We start from the raw sequence: 18101 nt of genomic DNA on the forward strand, positions 1-18101 counted from the left end.
ACCAGTTTACCTGCAGGCAGAGTATGTGGAAAGGAATACTAGTTGGACAGTCTTTGAAAAGGTAATTTGAAAAATATCATGGGGACGTTAAAAATCAGCTGAATTTCTAGGCTTTTTTCCCCATTAAATAATAACTGGGAAACGATTCTCCACGACGCTTTCACGTTTCTGAGGCACTGACTGCCCTTTGTTCTGGACTATCAAATGTTTGTGTAGTGAACAGTCTTGGAAGACAGAGATAGTCTTCCCTTCTGGAGCAAGGGTGGTGACATTGCCTGTTATAAAAGGCGCAGGTTACCCTGAGCTCTGGGGTCCTCTCCGGACAGGCCTGCTTGTGCAGGTATCATCTGGCCCTCTTCTCATCACTCTTCAGAAATTGGAGTTTGAGGAATCAACACAAAGATATGATAGTCTGTATCAACTAGTACAAAGACCCATTCTGGGTTAGAGGAATGTTCTGACCTTGTTCAGACCACAGTCCTAGAGAAACACACTGACACCTAACTTTTTGAAAGGAGGGGATTTGCAATCGCCACCATCAGAAGCCTGGTAAATCCTTATAGCCTCAGTGAGTTCACTGTGGAGAGAATGGAGCAAGGCGTATAATGCTAATTTAGGGAGAAAGAGCAACAGTTGGGCTGCCTTTTGACTCAGCCCCTCCTGCAGTTTTTCATGCCAGCTGTAGTCACTGAGACACTAAAAGGTCTCAAAGTTTTTTGCAGTGTCTTGGGTGCTGCAAAGGCATATCGGCCCTGTCAGGGAGAGTTCTCTGAGATAGACAGACTCTTGTGGGAAACCATTGATGAGTATTTGGGACCCGGCTGGCCTACAGTGCTGATGAAAGTAACTTGCTGGAGAATAAGAAAGTGTCCCACAATAGTCCAGCTAAACTCTTAAAATTAGCCTTACCACTTTGGAAAACTTGCCCATCCCTTATGTTCTAACCAAACTTGGGATTGGGCTCCAGGTTGAGATGGCCTCCATAACATTATGTTCCTGCTGTGGGAGTCAAGGCGGTGGCTGCTGGGTCAAAGACTGTCCAAAGCTAACTTGGTTGTGTCAGTAATGATGACACCTTATATAGTGCTTCAGGCGGTAGATGTTGAAAGTTTGGTTAAAACACAAGTAACCACTGCACTGCTCAAAACTGAAAATAAATGCACCTTATTACTGGTACAGAGCTGCCCTCTACCTCTATGCCCCTTGATGCCTCCTCTCTCTACCCTGAACTCAGCTGCTGTAAGGAGGAAGGTGACTAGGGGTCAGGATGAGATCTTTGTCCTCCAGAGAGACCAGATGCTATGTGAACCCTTTGAGTATGCTGGAGAACTTTGGGAGGGGAGGCACAACTTCATGGTTGTGTGGATACTGGCTTACAGATCACCATCTCACCTGGTCACATAGTGAGGAAGGATGCCCAAATTCAACTGATGTGGTTTGGGCAGGGTTCACAGTGGGAAGGGAAGCAAAATGGCCTTTGGATGGAACCCTTTGGGCAGATGCAATGTAATACTGTTATGGCTTCCACTGCTCAATGTATAGTGGAATTGATGTGTTATACACCTTCCCTTCTCTGTCTCATTAGTGCCAGTGGAGATTCTCTCATTCAGGGATTGCAATGTAGAACAGTAATAGTAGGACAATAGAGAAAACATTTTCCCTGTTTTCTCTTGGGTGGGCCAGCAGAAACAATATAGACTCTCAGAAAAAGAAGGAGAAATCACAGCTTCTTTAAACACATCATGGCTGCCAGACTACTCGGGCCATTTCCCAACATAACAATGCTGCATGTCTGATGGAGCAACCAGAAAAGGAAGAAAAAAAAGGCAGCTATTAACTTTCTACTAAGCTCTTACCAGGACTGAAACTGAATGTCTGACCCATGAAGGCCTCGTGACTCTCTGGTCTAATATTCTCAGTTTGATATGGGTCAACTTGAACTCACTGACCAATAAGGTTAGAAGGGCCTAATAAACCTTGCTTGTCAAATGGTAATGATAAATTCAAGAAAGCTAACGAGCTCTCCCAGCAGCATCTTAGATTTACATAAACAAGTAGCAGCTTTCCATTTTGTGGGAAATTTATCTGTTATTTTGTCTGTTGAAACAAGGCCATTATCTCAGTGAGGCCCTCAGTTCATAGAGGTTTCCTTAAATGCCTGGTTTTGGGTTCACTGATGGTTAAGCTAAGCTGTTTTAAGCTGTCTACTAGACTTTCCAAACTCAGTACCAGCTATGCAGACCCAAAAATGGACATGGTCATTTTGCTCAATGGGCATAACTCAAGGCCATTCCTATAGGTCTGGGTAATACTCCCCTTGATGAACCGTGTTAAATGTTTTACTGACTCTTGAGCTGTTGTCAGTGACCTAACTGTTTGGTCTGTCACTTGGAAAATTATAAACTAATAGGTTGAGTTTGGGATGGCAAATTATGGAAACAGATTGTGGCAATTGGTCAGACTCTTTGGTCTGCTCACATAGGTTCACCTTGGGGTGGTTGTAAGAGGCCTTCATGTATTTAAAGAAACACCATCATTAGATCTTACAGCCCTTAGATGATTCTAGAGGTCCTTCTAAAATGAGGCTATTCTTGCTTACTAATGGTTGCTTTCCAAAGTAATAGCTGACTTGTTTTTTATATGCATTGTGCAGGCAATTATTCTTGGGTTGAACTCATTTAATTAGATAAGGTGGTACAAAATTTGTTCCTGACTTTAAGTGGTGAGGGACACCATCTCAGTCCTGGAAGGCATTCAGATCAACCTCAACTCGCTGGCCAGGGTTGTTTTAGGTGGTAGAATTACCCTAAATCCTAGACTTTATTCTTGTGGGCCAATACCAGGTTTATGCAATCACTGATACATCCTGCTATATCTGGATTAATACCTTGGGCCAAGTGGAATAAATAAAGAAGCTTAAGGAGAAAGCCATCTGAATTTCTAAGGTAGACCCTGATGGTTTATAGGATTTGTTTAGCCAGTAGGGTCTGAAAGCCTGGGGAATATGGTTGATCTCAGTTACTGCAAGTTGAACTCATTCTGTTGCTTGGACTTCATTTAATAGTGGTCTTAATTATATGAAATAGACTGAATGGATTTGGTCCTAGCCACTGTGATCACACTGATTAGTGTAGCTGAGGGAAAATCATAATAATGGAAAAATTCACCAGAAGCCAGAATGGTACAGAAGCAAGGGTAGATATCAGTTGGGAGACAATTCCTCTATGGATCTCTGATTTCTCTGGGTGTCTTGTGAGCAGAGACACTCATGGCCTTTCTTTCAGATTACCTTTTTAATGATGTGTGTAGGGTGAACAGCCTTGGAAAATAGTGTGTCTCTCTTTAGGGCACATGACAGACTTGCATACTACATGTTATAAAAAAAAAATATGATTTCCCTCAGTTCAGAATTCTTTTGGGGGGGGGGGTTATGGCTCATGTTCCTCAATCAATGTAATTATAATTAGAAACAACTATTTTAAGGGACTTTGTTCTAAGAAAGAAAGAAAATGAAGCTATCTTTTAAAAAATATTTGATATTTGAATACTCACCACAAATTCAATATAGTAAAATTGTTGGAAGGGGGAAAGATTATAGAGTTTGAGATGGATAAGATTAGTATATTCCAAAAAGTAAAATTTAAGAAACTGTGGTTGAAAATTGCTTTCATAATTGAGTGTTACAGATTATAGTACATGTACCTGCTTTCAGTTCTCTTTCTTTTTTTTAAATTTGAGTATAGTCAACACACGATGTTACATTAGTTTTAGGTGAATTGACAAGTGATTTGACGTAATGATTTGAGGTAATGATCTGACAAGTTTATAAATATTGCTGTGCTTACCCCAAGTGTAGCCACCATACAACACTATCACAGTACCACTGACTCTGTTCCCTATGCTGTACCTTTTATTCCCATGATTTATTCGTTCCCTTACTGGAAGCCTGTATTTCCTACTCCCGTTTACCTATTTCACCCATCTCTCTACCTCCCTCCCCTCTGGCATTCATCAGTTTATTATTTGTATTTATGGGTCTGTTTCTACTTATTGTTTGTTTGTTCATTGGTTTTGTTTATTAGATTCCACATATAAGTGAAATCATATGGTATTTGTCTCTGACCGATTTCACTTAGCATAATACCATCTAGGTCCATTCATGAATGGCAAGATCTCATTCTTTTTTATGAATGAGTAATATTCCATTGTGTGTGCAAAATGCACAACTTCTTTATCCATTCATCTATCAGTGGACACTTGGCTTGCTTCCATATATTGACTATTGTAAATAATGCCGCAGTAAATATGGGGGTGCATATGTCTTTTTGAATTCATGTTTTCTTATTCTTTGGGTAAATATCCAGTAATGGAATTTCTATTTTTAGTTTTTTGAGGCATCTCCATACCTAAATTCAGCATCCTTAACAAAAGATGTTAGTTCCACCCTCTGCTTCATTTTTAGACCATATTCTCCTGGCCATACCCTGGCTTTGAACTTTGCTTGGAAACTTTTTCTTATTTTTAGAATCAAGGTGTGCAAAGCCATGAAGTCTTGGTTCTTTCTGTTTAATGGTCCTCTCAATTTTTCTCTTCGGTCACATTTTACCCTAAGCAGCAAGAAGAAATCCGGCAGCACCTTCAACATGTGTTTGGAAGTCTGATTAGCTAGATCACTCCATTCACTAGCGACCTTTCCAGCTTTCTCCTTATAGAAGGTGATAATGTTGCTAAGCTTCCTTCCACTACACGAACCCCCTCCCCGCCCCCCGGATTTCCATTCGCAGTGTGTTCAAGGCGATTCAGGCTTGCTTTAATATACTCTTCAGAATCCTCCCAGCCTTCCTCTACTGCCTATTTTCAAGGCCACTTCCTCGTTTTTCTGCATTTGCTATGACAGTACCCCCTTTCTATTGCTGTATAACAAATTACCACCACAATTTAGCAACTTAAAATAAGAAATGTTTATACATCACACTATCTGTGGGTCCTTTTAACTAGATGCCTCTGACTCAAGATCTGTCACATGGCTGCAAATAAGGTGTCAGCCAGAGCTGTAGTCATTTGAATGCTCAGCTGGGGGAAGATCTGCTTCCGAGCTCACTTGCAGCTGTTGGCAGGACACGGGAGATACACTTCCAAGCTCCCTCATGTGACTTTTGGCACGCCTCAGGTCCTTGCTGGCTGTTGGCCAGAAACATCAGTTCCTTATGATGTAGGCGTCTCCATAGAGCCACGTGCAACCTGGCAGATCATTTGTCAAGAGCAAGAGGACAAAAGAGATACTGCAAATCATAGTCTTTTTGTCAACTAATCTCAAATGGACATCCCATCGCTTTTGTTGTATTCTGGTTGTTAAAAGTGAGTCACTAGGTCCAGCCCACATTCAAAGGGGAATGGATTACAGAAGAGCATGGTTGCCCAGAAAGAAGGATCATTAAGGGGTCATTTTAGAGCCTGCTTACCATAGTGGGAGATAGGGTCCCTGCTTTTCAGGAGTATACTTTCTAAAAGGAATGGGTAGGAAAAAACACACACACACACACACATCTAAAGAAGGTATTAAAATACTGTAAAATCAAATGCTCATTTATAAACTGTCTACCACAATTGCTAGAAGTTTTTAAGAGGGGAAAAGATGAGTTTGAATTGTTACAAAAATTTTATAGGCAAATCTTCAATCTAGTCAGAATTTTAGGAAAATAATTTGCCAGAAGTATTACCAATTATCTGAGGAGCTGAGTGCTTGAAAGCAGGGAACATGGAAGGCCATATCAGCAACCTAGATATAGATGGTAGATGGTTCTTGCTTTAGTTAGCTAGACAGTAGAAAGAAGTGAAATATCAGATAACATTCCGAGCACAAAGAGTGACAAGAAAATTTTGAATGACTTGAGAAATCAGTAGATATCTTGGTCCAGGCATCATGGTGGATGTTTTACATATTTCTTTGAATCCTCTCAATGCACTATGAGATTGGTATCTTTGGGGCCATTTTATAGAAGAGGAGAGCACAGAAGATGTATGCTAAATGACTTGCTGGCTATCGTTCAACTGTGAAGTTGTTTTTTCTCTTTTGGGGCCCTGGTCTCTCCAGCCCCAAAACCCATGCTGCTTTTGTTGGCATTGCCTTGGAGAAGCCAGGGATAGTGAAAACGATCATAGTCATAAAGTCATCCAGCCTTTTTGCATATTTTAAGCTCTGTGATTAATATTTTGAAGATATCACTCCTGGAAATTCTCCCAACAACCTTAGGAAGAAGATGCTGTTATTCCCATTATAAAGATGAGCAAAGAGACGAAGCGGCCTAACATTGCAAAACAAGGACACACAGAAGTCAACTGACAGAAGATGGAAAGAGAGATGCCTTTGCAAAGAAGGGGATGCTTTTGCTGAAAGCCATCTGGATGGCTGGCACAGAGTTAGGAATTTTAAACATTAAAGTGTTAGTTTGAGGTCTTTCTCCTCCAGAGAAAAAGCAACTCTCTTCTATTCTCTAACAGAACTGAGTCTGAAAATATATATAACCAAATTCAAATCCAGTAAACAAATTCCAACAAAAACTGCATAATCAAGGCTATTTTTATGATTAGCACCATTTAGTTTCCCGGAATTTACCAGAGCAAACATTGCTACAGCAAAAATTACTGCTAATGGTTGAACCTAACAACAAGAGAAAATCCCCAAAAGGGTCATTTAGGCCCCAGCTGCAGCTGTGCTTCACTATATTTCTTACTTGAAAGCTGAGAATTAACGGGAAAATCAGGGCTCTGTTGTGCCGTGCAGATGTGGCTAAAACTGTATTAATTTATTCAGCAAACATTTGTTTAGGGCCTACTATATGCCAAGCAGTGTGCTAGCCACACTGGGGTTACAGGAATAAATCATACCTGGCACTTTCAAGGAGCTTACCGTTCAAAGTGGTTGATAAAAGGCAGATATAAAAACGACCAAGGTTTATGAGTGATATGAGGATACAGTAGAAGCATAAAGGAGTGAATTAGAAGAGTCTTCGGGCAGCAGCTTCATAGGATGAGCTGAGTAGATGGATCTTCATCTTGGATCCCTCGGGCAGGAGGGGGGTGGGCAGTAAGTGAAGACAACAGAGGCCTGGAAGTTTTCTTGATCTTGGGTAGAAGCCGACGCCTCCGTCCAAAACTGGGAATATAAGAAGAGGAACAGGTTTGGGAAAAGAAGAGTTTTACTTCAGACATGACCGATTTGCTTATGAAAGATTCATGTGGCAGGGTCTTCTAGGACGTTATATTTCTGAGACCAAAGCTTCGGGAGTGTCTGGTTACAAGATTGGGGTTTAGAGAAGCCGTGGCGTATGTTGCTGTTGTAGGATCAGCACCACGACCAGCAGCTGCAGCGGTTGCTTGTTTCGAGCGCCTACCGTGTGCCACAGCTTAGAGGCACCTCTGACTTAATCTCACGACAACCTTGTGGTAAATCCTAAGGAGGGATTTTTATTCTCACATGATAGATGAGGACTTTGAAACTTAGATCTGGAGGCTAACTTTACCAACATCGTAGAGCCAGGGTTTGAATCTGGGCCTACATGACTTCAAAATCAAGATTGTCTAGTTGGCCTCCACTTAACCAGCTCACCAATATAACAGAAAACATCCCTTCCTTCTGTAAAACCTAAACCGAGATCTACAGCTCTCCTGAGTGCTCAAAGCTCAAGAATGTCTCATGCTTTTGCTCCCACCAGTCGAAAGTTAGATGTTTACCAAGAGGCAGAACCTGTCAGCTGTACTTACTATTCTTGTAATTATGTGTTTTAATAAAATATGAAGTGCTCCGATGTCATATGAGTATAAAGGAAGTTATGTCCATGAAAATGAGATGAAACACTTTGGGAAGAGTCAGTAAAGATTGGTAGCTCAAGAAATTAGATATGAGAAGGAAACGTAAAAGAGACAGACCATAAACATCTAGAGGAATTTTGCGTTCATTTTGCTTTGCAAGTATCTTTTCCATCCATTTTAAGATCCTGCAACAATTCTATAGATGATATGCTACGATTCCGGTTTATGTCGGAAAGAGGGCTTGAAACATCAGTCAGCCAAACCTCTTGAAGAAGACTTCTGTGCACTTGGCCAGGGTGAGCACGTTATGAGAGAAAAGAAGAGGACGAAAAAGTTGCAGCTTACCAGAGACAAGTCTTCAGAGTGAATTGAATGAAAACGTTCAAAGATGTGGAAGGTGAATTTCAACACAACAGGATTACGCACCAACATTTTTGGCTAGGGAAATATGAAAGGAGTGTATTCCCATTTTTTTCCTAGAAAGCTTTACTTTCTGTATTCTGCAGGCAGCATAGTGTAGGAGAAAGAACATGGGCTTTGGGATATGTTAGCTTCAACAACATAATGAATTGTCTGACGTTGGGTAAAGTCTTTGAGTCTCAGTTTCCTCTAATTACAATGGCATAGTAATACCTGTATCATACAGTCTTTGAGGAATGTAGTGTTGGGCACACAGTAAGTTACAAAGGAATTGCTATTCCTTTTTTGCACCCTTGGGAAAGCAATAAAAAGTATATTAATCAAGAAGGTAGATGAGTTGTGAAAAGGAACCCTTACTATCTCTGTCAGTTCTTACACTAAGAACTATTCTCACTTCCTTTAAAATAGATTTTCAGGTTGGGACAAAAAACTTTCAGGAGTCTCTGTTTACTTGAAAGATACTGAATCTGGCCAGAAAGAAAGAGGAGGAGATGGATACCAATGGAAATACTTGGTTGTGGCATTTTTTTTTTTTTTGGATACAGTAGTGTCCATCTTTCTCTGTAAATGTCAGATTCAGTCCAATCTACTTTTGAGGTTTATGAAATTCTGCTAACCTATCATCCCATGTAATTTATTTTCAGATTAACCATAAAAGTGATGTCCAGTTTCAGTAAAGACAGATCAGGAGAACACATTATTATTACTCTACTAAATGTAACTTTTTAACTTCTAGATGTTTATGAGGTTCTGTAGTAAATGCATCCTTTATTATACACCCTATTTATGTTGGGATTGATAAATGATCAGCAAGAGAGATTGGCAAGATAGTTTTTTTTTTAAGTTTTTATTTAAATTCCAGTTAGTTAACATACAGTATAATATTAGTTTAGGTGTACAATAGAGTGATTCAACACTTCCATACAACACCCAGTGCTCATCACAACCAGTGCAATTCTTAGTCTCCATCACCTATTTCCCCCGTTCCCCAACCAACTTCCCTCTGGTAACCATCGCTTTGTAGTTAAGAGTCAGTTTCTTGGTTTGCCTCTCTGTCTTGTTTTTTCCCCTTGCTTATTTGTTCTGTTTTTTAAATTCCACTTGGCATGATAGTTTTTATTTTATTTTTAAGTATTTATTTATTTATTTATTTGAGAGAGAGCACGCGCACAGGAGGGGGTGGAGCAGAAAGTGGGGGAGAGGGAGAGAGAATCTCACGAAGACTCCCTGCTGAGTGCAGAGCCCCATGCAGGGCTCAGTCTCACAACCCTGAGACGTTGAGATCACAACCTGAACCGAAACCAAGAGTCGGACACTTAACTGACTGCACCACCCAGGAGCCCCAGCACGATAGTTTTTAAACCCCCCATCCAGAACCTCTAGAATCAAGACACTAAAGATGTTATCTTGATCTTAGTATGCTTCTTAGACTAATTAGAAAGAGAAAACATCAGTAGGTAGAAAGATGAAAGATAAAAAGAATTTCAGCAGAATCGCAGATAATTTGGATATTGAGGAGATTGATAAAGTAAAAAAATGAATCAAGAGGAAGAATTCTTAATACATTTACATTTATGAACGTAATTTTGATAACTAAAATGGATGACAAAGCCAGAACTATACTTAGAGATAAGAATTACATATATTGTATATACCCTAATCCTATTACTCACTGTAAAAAGTGTTAAAAAATAAAAGTGACAGAATACTGCCTTCTTAACAAATGCCTTTGCAGTTCATTTTTTAAAAATATATATATTATTGAAAACCTCCTTAGGAGGTTATAGATATTACCAAGCAAGTGCAATAGGCATTCTTGGATATGTTCTTTTAAAAATATTTGTTGAGATCCTATTTTATGTCAGGCCCTGTTCTAGGCACATGATTATATTCATTCCCACACACATAATAAAGAAGTATCTATTTTCATACTGGCAAAGGGAAATCAAATTGATCATTTCTTCTAAGATTTATAGGATATAATCACACCAACAAGTGGGAGCTACCTAGAATCAGCAGTCCCCACTGTTCAGCTACCTTCTCCTGCCAGTGCCAGAGACACTTGGAATGGTGTTTAGAGTTTACACATTTTCAGACTGGTTTCTAAAGAGTCCAGGGGTTCTGAGTCCTGAGGAGCTGTTTCAACCCAGAGATACACTGAGCTTACTATTGATGCAAATGCCACCAAAGTCAAGGTCTTCGTGATAATAGCCTTCATGTGAGGAAGTAGTGTCTGAAGGATGCTGAGGCAGTTTGTCCACCCTGGTCAACGGCCCTCAGACTCCTTACTGGAAGTTGTGCCTACTTCTGCGATCCACAATTTAAAACAAGCATGGAGGACTTAGAGAGAAGTCTGAGTAGAGGCACAAAGACAGTGACAGAGAATGAGACCTAGGGGGAAACCAGCATTATTTTACTTGAAAAGGAGAAATCAGAATGGCAATTTAATAATGGTCTTTCAGACATTAGGAATTATTACATTGAGGTTAATGACCAGATTTCCTTCATGTGCAAAACATTAAATGAAATAAGATTTCAACTTTTCCAAGAAGAATGTAGTATAGAACCAAAAGAAAAAAACAGCAATTAGATGCTAAGCCTATTTAATCAAAGGAATAAATCACTCCACACACTTTATGAAAGTGTTTTTAAAGGCAATATGATTTCTTGTCTGTTTTATATATTATATATAATACTACCTGAAAGAACAGGGACACGTTAAATGACCTTTGTTTCTCAACCCGGTGAATCCGTTATTTGTCTTTAAATTATATCATAAGGTATAGATTTCAAACAATTATTTTGAGTTAGAGCCTCATAGCTTGGTGTGCTGCCAGGAGAGGAGCTACTTTCTAATAATGCTAGGGAAGGTATGGAGGACCATTTATTCCAGGGGCCATGAACTCACATAGCTACAGGGGCCTGGGGCTACCATGAAGGAATGAAGCTAACAGCATATAGCCGTACAGAGTTATGAAAGTTCTGGTGTATTTGGAGGTGTGTGACCCATCCCAGAGGGGCAGCCACTGCTAACTAGCCGGTTGTTTTCATGTCACAACATACCCATATTGCCAGATCTTTGGCTTTCTCAAGAAAAACTGGAAATCTAGAATCTCATGTAAATTTTTTTTTTTAACATTGACAACATACTAAGATTTATCAAAATGCTGTGTAGGCAAAGCAATACACCTCTGTGGGCTATCAATTAGAAACCTCTGGTTTTCATTTAGGTCACTGGTTAACCAACACGTTAGCTAGCAAACAAAACAGAGTTGATTGAACTCTTAAAGTTTAGGAGAATCCATCTGCTAAACCTTCGTAAGGCTTAATTAAGGTCCTTTCCAGCTCTGTGAATCTTTTGATCTCCCCTTCCTTCTTCCTTGCTCTTAGTATCGGGTGACTTATTCGCACAGTGGTGGGGATTTATAGGAATCACTTATTTCCCTTAGCAATGTAATTTTATTTCATAAAACCACCGCATTCTTAGATGGAGAACAACTTGTATTGCTATACTAAAGATGCTACTGATGCTGTTAGGTTTTTAGGAATGCACTTACGTATGGTGTAGACATGTCACTTTGGATCTTTGAACTAACATTTGTTTATAACATTGGCTGCATGAGGCATGCTTGACTTAAAAGCCTACTTACACTTCACCATTTGGTGACATATTTTATTTCTCTTTTATAAAACATTTTCAAATAACCCACTTCCACCTGGGGTGAAGACAGCTGGATCTCTGAAATCCCCTTCCTTTCAGACAGGAGAATATGCCACAGATGAAGAGGAAGATGAGGTAGGACCTGTTCTTCCTGGCAGTGACATGGCCATTGAAGTCTTTGAGCTGCCCGAAAATGAGGACATGTTTTCCCCATCAGACCTGGACACAAGCAAGCTCAGTCACAAGTTCAAAGAGGTAAGTTGCTGATCTGCAAAATATTTTTCTGTACCTTTCCATTCCATCATGAAGTCTATATTTTTGGTTGAAAAGTGTACTGAGAAGAATCAGTTTTCAAAAGAAAGCCTTTTGATAACATTGTGTTGAATTTCACTGGATTTCAAGGTAAAATTTAAGTAGATCTCATTCCACAATCATTAATTTTTAAATGCTTGTTATTTGTTGTAGTGATAGCTTATGACTGGTCTGTTCTTCCATATTTTCAAGCTGTGGCTTTAAATGTGCAGTTTTCATGAGAAGTGCAGGTGGTTTTTTTTCAGCTTGATAGAATTTTGGGGACCTGATGATAATCTTTCCTCTAAGGCAGTAATTGCTTAGAAAGGTTTTTTTTTTTCTTTTCCTAAAATAGCCAAGATCCCAAAAGGAATCAGATGACATACCTAAGTAGCTTAATTGAAGAAATTAAAGTTTAATGAATGAAATTTGAACAGAGTCACTAGAACTACCCAGGGATGGGGAGGTGCTCCGGGACTGGCAACAGCAGGCAGTCATTCCAGCTTCCTCCTGAAAGAAGGCCTTAAGGAGTAAAGAGGAAAAGACTTTTTTTTTTTCTTCTTTCTTTCTTTTTTTTTTCCCCCCCAAGAAGGGTATCTTTATGAGATGGAGCCACTGATAAAAACTGCATCTTGGGGACAAGGGTGATATACACTCAGCCCCTTCTCCCCTCCTGTGAATGCCTCCCTCCTATCGGCCAAACCCAGGCAGGAGTCTGAAGAGGTCAGTCTCCCAAGGCAGCAACTTTCCGAAAAGGGCCAAGAAAGGATCCCGGAAGGGCAGACAGATGCAGATAACACACACATTCGTCTTCCAGATTAACTACTCAAAGCTCCAACATGTAAAACAGAAACAGTGATGAACAGGTCCCCAGACAGATTATTCTTCATTGTTTTAGGAAACATCCTCCATTGTCAAGGCAAGTGTGTCATTATTTATAGCCTCCCCACGATGACCCTGAGGCACTGAAGCTCTGTGGTTTCGAGCCTGTTAGGGACTTGACCATTTGGAAGAAAAAGTTCCCCTATATATGAAAAACAAGGTTGATCATTGCAAATGTATAATTTCTACTTTTATTTCTGGCTTCTAATTTTCTTTCATTTATAATTTCTCATTTTGATGTATCATAATTAGTTCAGTTTTATATGCTCTGATGTTGTACCTGCCATGCCTAAAATACTGACTTGCCTTTATAATTCCTTATGATAAATTTATACTTGTGAGACCAGTATCAAAGTGAAATGTACTTTTAAAATGTAAATTTTTATTTTAAAAAAAACTTAGGTTTATTATAGAATTTTGGAAAATGCACATTTGTATAAGTGCCAAAAAAATCATTCATGAGCCTAATTTTGTGGTATTTGGGATTATACAATCCGTACTGGGTTAAATTCCTACTCTTGATACACATGTAATTGTACTTCAGGATTTTCTCATGTCATCAAATGTTCTTCCATAAATGATGTTGATTTAGTATATGGGTCTCTTATCATTGATCTACTTAATTTTTTGTCTTGGAACATTTCCTTTGTTTCCAGGTCTTAAAAAATTGTTATTCTTAAAAGTTACACTCCAGTTGATATGTGTGTACTTATCCTTACGATAATTTCTCACCATGGAATTATTAGATCAAAGAATATGAGTATTTTGGAGACTTGTGGTACTTAATGCCAAGTTACCACCAAAATGGCTTTTCTTGGTGATAGAGAAATTTATTTCTGCCACTCAGTGTGTTGAGTGCCCTTTTCTCTCCCACCTATCATTATTTGTCAGGTTGCGCCATTTCCATTTGTATAGTTCACAGAGTCCTTGAGGCAAAATACATGGATTTTCCAGATGATTTATGACTATTCCTAGTTCTAAATCAGATTCAAACATCTTGGGGACAAATGAAGTACACTATTCTATAATGATCGCAAAACTCAGAATTCCCTTACAGTGGGAGTAGCAATGCTTATCTTAGGGCTAGTTCTTACAAAGGCTTCCTGCATCAGCTGGTAGCTTCAAACCAAAGAGCAGTGCAGAAAAAGAAAGTTCTACTGGAAGTGGCTGAGTGCGAGGAAGGGGCAATTTAGGGACCTATTTCTCTGCACCTCTGATTTGGCCCACGAGTACAGATTATCTAGAAGAATAGATGGACACTTGTTCTTTAAAAAAGTCTTCCTTGAATGTTGTAACTCTCAATCCAGCTTTGAGGCAGTGAAGTCAAAGTAGTATATCTGGGCAAAAGCCTTTACTGTAGCTTATCCGCGTTGCCAGGTGAGTATGGCCCTACTTTTTGATAGATAATTGAGCTGGAAGTGGGGTCCACATTCTTTTATGGAAGCTAAAGAGTATAAAAAGCAGAAACAGTGTGTGGAAGGTTATAGCCTCCATTTTCTGAATTGAGCCAAGGACTCCGTGCTCTGTAAATACTGTTTGAGGTGTACTCCGTTGTGTAGACAACTGCGCGGTCTAGACCCAGGGGTTGACAAACTGTGACCTGTTGGCCAAATCTAGCCCACTGCCTTTTGTTGTAAATAAAGTTGTATTCGACACTGCCGTGGTCATCTCTTTAGTTACTGTTTGTGGCTGCTTTCATGCTACAATAATAGCCAAGTTAAGTAGTTGCACAGAGACCATGTGACCTGAAAATCCTAAATTATTTGCTCTCTGGCTTTTTACAGAAATGAGGGCTGACTTTGGTGTAGGCCACTGCACGATCTGGACCCGTTCTATGTAACCCAGCTGATTTGTTTTTAGCCTGAGTAACCAGATCTGTAGTTTTCTTTTAATTTGGTTTTAAGAATTGGAGGTTCGTCCTCACCTCAAGATCAAACAAATACCACATTATTTCACTTCTAATTCTTGTATTCTCTTTTGTTATATATTTAACATATTAATATATTCATTTCTTCAGGAGATTGCCACTGATGGCATTTGTCACAGCATTCGTATCTTGTACACTGCCACTATCACGGTTTTAAATTTCTGTATGCGATTAACATAAATGCCCAAATACTTAGAGCACTAGATATTTTTCACAAGATTATGCACAAAATGTGGGGTGGAGATGGGGAGTCATGTGTATCAGGGTCTGTACAATGTCTCCTATTACAGAGGGTTCTCTTAATTGCGTTATATCAAACAAGTACATGTTGTACTCTTTGAGGAAAGCACATTAGACTGACATTATCTCAACCAGTCGTCCTGTCGGCCTGTTACCTTTCTTCCTCCCAGCCTCTCGGCTCCTCTGTTTTTGCTCACTCTTGTATCCTGTTTTCTCATAGTTCTTGACATATGGCTAGTGGTTAAATATTTGGTGAATGGATGGCATAAAACATATACTGGAAGTTGTTGTATAATTCAAGACAGGTACCTAATTTAATTTCCCCAAATAATTGACAAGATAGCTAGCACTTTTATTAAATGCTCATTTCCGTGTTTCCCTCTGCTTGGAAGGCCAGCATTATTATCTACAGAATTGGTGCCTTTACACTCTGGCCTGCTTTTGGCCTTTATATTCTGTTCTGTCTTCAAATCATTCTTTAGTGCAATGCTGTTAGAATATATATTAAACATTGGTGGAATAAATCAGATTCATCTAACTCTTCAAAAATTCTTGTAGTGTTCAACCTATTCAGGAAAACATTTGAATCACTTTATTAATTCCCTTGGAACAACTTCTTTGCATTTTTATTGTAATTACATTAAACTACTAAATTAACTTGCAGAGAGCTTGCATTTTTATCACACTGACTCTTTTAATCCAAGTTTATGGAATGTATCTGTTTAATTCAAGCCTTTTTCCCTGACCCTTTCTAAAATTTTATAGTCCCCTCTATTAGTTACACCCGCATCCACCTATATGTAACAGAACATCTAACTAGAGTGGATTAATCAAAAGCTGCAACAAAGGTTACATTAGCTTCAATATAAGTAAAGTTTTCTCTATTTTTCTATTTTCAGAAACGACTTTTATAAGAGAGACTTAATGACTTGCATAAAATAGAAATTTCTGTTCCCTAGAAGTTTATTATTACTCAGCTATAAAACCATCTGTGCCTTTGTGGAGGAAGATTTTAAAAACCTTCTATAAAACTATTACTCTCTTCAAGTTTTTAAGTTTTTCTTGTACCAGTTATGGTACTTTGCATTTCTCAAGAAAGTGATATATTTCCTCTAAGCATTCATATTTTCTAACATTTTTATAATATACTTTTTAAATACTGCAATCTTTACTGTCTATAATTATTCTTGTTTCATTCTTTATTTGAATATTTTTTCTTAGTTATTTTTCTAGAATTTTTGTCTCTCTTGTTAACCTTTACATTCCTAATTTTTTAAATTAAAAAGTACTTATTATTTCCTACGGTATCTTAATTTTTTCCTCCTTTCTTGTTTCAGTATTGATCAGTTGCATTTGTTAGTACATTTTTTTTGATAATTCTTGCATTCCGATAAATATATTTAAAGCTATACTTTTTCTAAATATTGATTTTTAGCTACATGTTGCAATTTTTTACATTTAGAATGCCTTTGTCTTTTAGATGTAACTTTTCTTGGGATTTCTTTTTTTTTTTAAGATTTTATTTATTTATTTGTGAGAGGGAGGAAGAGAGAGAGAATGAGCATGGGGAAGGGCAGAGAGAGAGAGAAGCAGACTCCCCATTGAGCAGGAAGCCCAACTCGGGGCTTGATCCCAGGACTCAGAGATCATGACCTGAGCAGAAGGCAGACACTTAACTGACTGAGCCACCCAAGATTTTCTCTTTAATACAAGAATGATTTAGTGATATATTTTACTTTCCAGACATATGTAGCTTTATTTTGTTAACCTTTTGTTACCGGATTTTAATTTTATCATATTCTGGTCAGAAAACATATTCCATATGATAGCTATTTAGAATTTTCAAGAGTTCTTTTGTATTTTAATTCATAAATAATTTTGTTTAAATAGTCTTCATGCATACAGAAATTTTGTGTATATACACATATTTTGTGCTTTGGTATGAAATTTATATGTTGCTCATTTATGTAAATATGAGTAATAATAGAAATATACATTTCTTCTCCATAGTATAGCTTAGATTCTTGTCTGTTTGATCTATTAATTCTGAAAAGCATGTGTTAAAATCACAAAGTACAGCTATTTTTTTCCTTCCTGTAATTCTATCAGTTGTGGTTTCATATATTTTAAATCTTTGATATCAGCTGCATATATGTTCAGGATTGTTACAACTTTGTGATTTATTGTAACATCTGTCTTGTCCCTTATGATGCATTTTACCCCAAATTTTATTTTCTCTGATAGTAAAACTTCATCACTGCCTTTCTCTTTGATCATGTTTACTTCACAACATCTATTTTTCCATCTTTGTTTTCAGCCATTCCATAGCCTTTTGTTCAAATGTGTTTCCTTTAGCCAACCTATTCTTAAATCTTACTCCTAACTACTCTGGGAGTCTTTGTGAATTAATTCATGAGTTTAACCCATTTACATTTACTTTAATCACTTTAATATTAGAACTTAGAGTTGCCACCTTATTTTATATTTACAATTTTCATGCTTTCTTCTTGTTTCTTTTTTATCTTTTACCTACTTGCCATTAGATACATCAAATTTTCATCTGCTGAAAGTTATGCATTTTCATTCAGTTCTTCTAGAGATTATACATGAGTAGTTTTGACTCAGTCTTAGGTTATTTTCCCCTAGTTACATAGAATGCAGATCAGTAGTTATGTCTACCATTTAACAAAAGTAATAGCCATTGCATTCCTCCCCTCTTCAATCTTTTTGTATTTCAGGAGTTTTGGTTAGATATATTTATAAGCATGCCTTTTACAAAATAATGAGTTCCAACTCACTTATACTTCTCCCTAACGCTGATGGGATTTCAGTGCTGTCCTGATGTTAATTCACAAACATCATGTTGGT

The 18101-nt window shown here is 38.2% G+C and overlaps 1 protein-coding gene across 15 annotated transcripts in view; it reads left to right on the forward strand.

Annotated features, from left to right (window-relative positions):
- Window positions 1–18101, forward strand: part of PPP1R9A (protein phosphatase 1 regulatory subunit 9A) — a 298618-nt gene that overhangs the window by 215710 nt on the left and 64807 nt on the right. For all 15 annotated transcript variants that reach the window (XM_044386606.3, XM_044386621.3, XM_048212761.2 and 12 more), the window contains one exon: window positions 11993–12148. In XM_044386606.3, the coding sequence (XP_044242541.1) occupies window positions 11993–12148 (156 nt within the window). The remainder of the gene's footprint in view (window positions 1–11992; window positions 12149–18101) is intronic.

This window comes from Ursus arctos, unplaced genomic scaffold (genome assembly GCF_023065955.2).
Source record: "Ursus arctos isolate Adak ecotype North America unplaced genomic scaffold, UrsArc2.0 scaffold_3, whole genome shotgun sequence".
In the NCBI taxonomy this organism is placed as follows: domain Eukaryota; kingdom Metazoa; phylum Chordata; class Mammalia; order Carnivora; family Ursidae; genus Ursus; species Ursus arctos.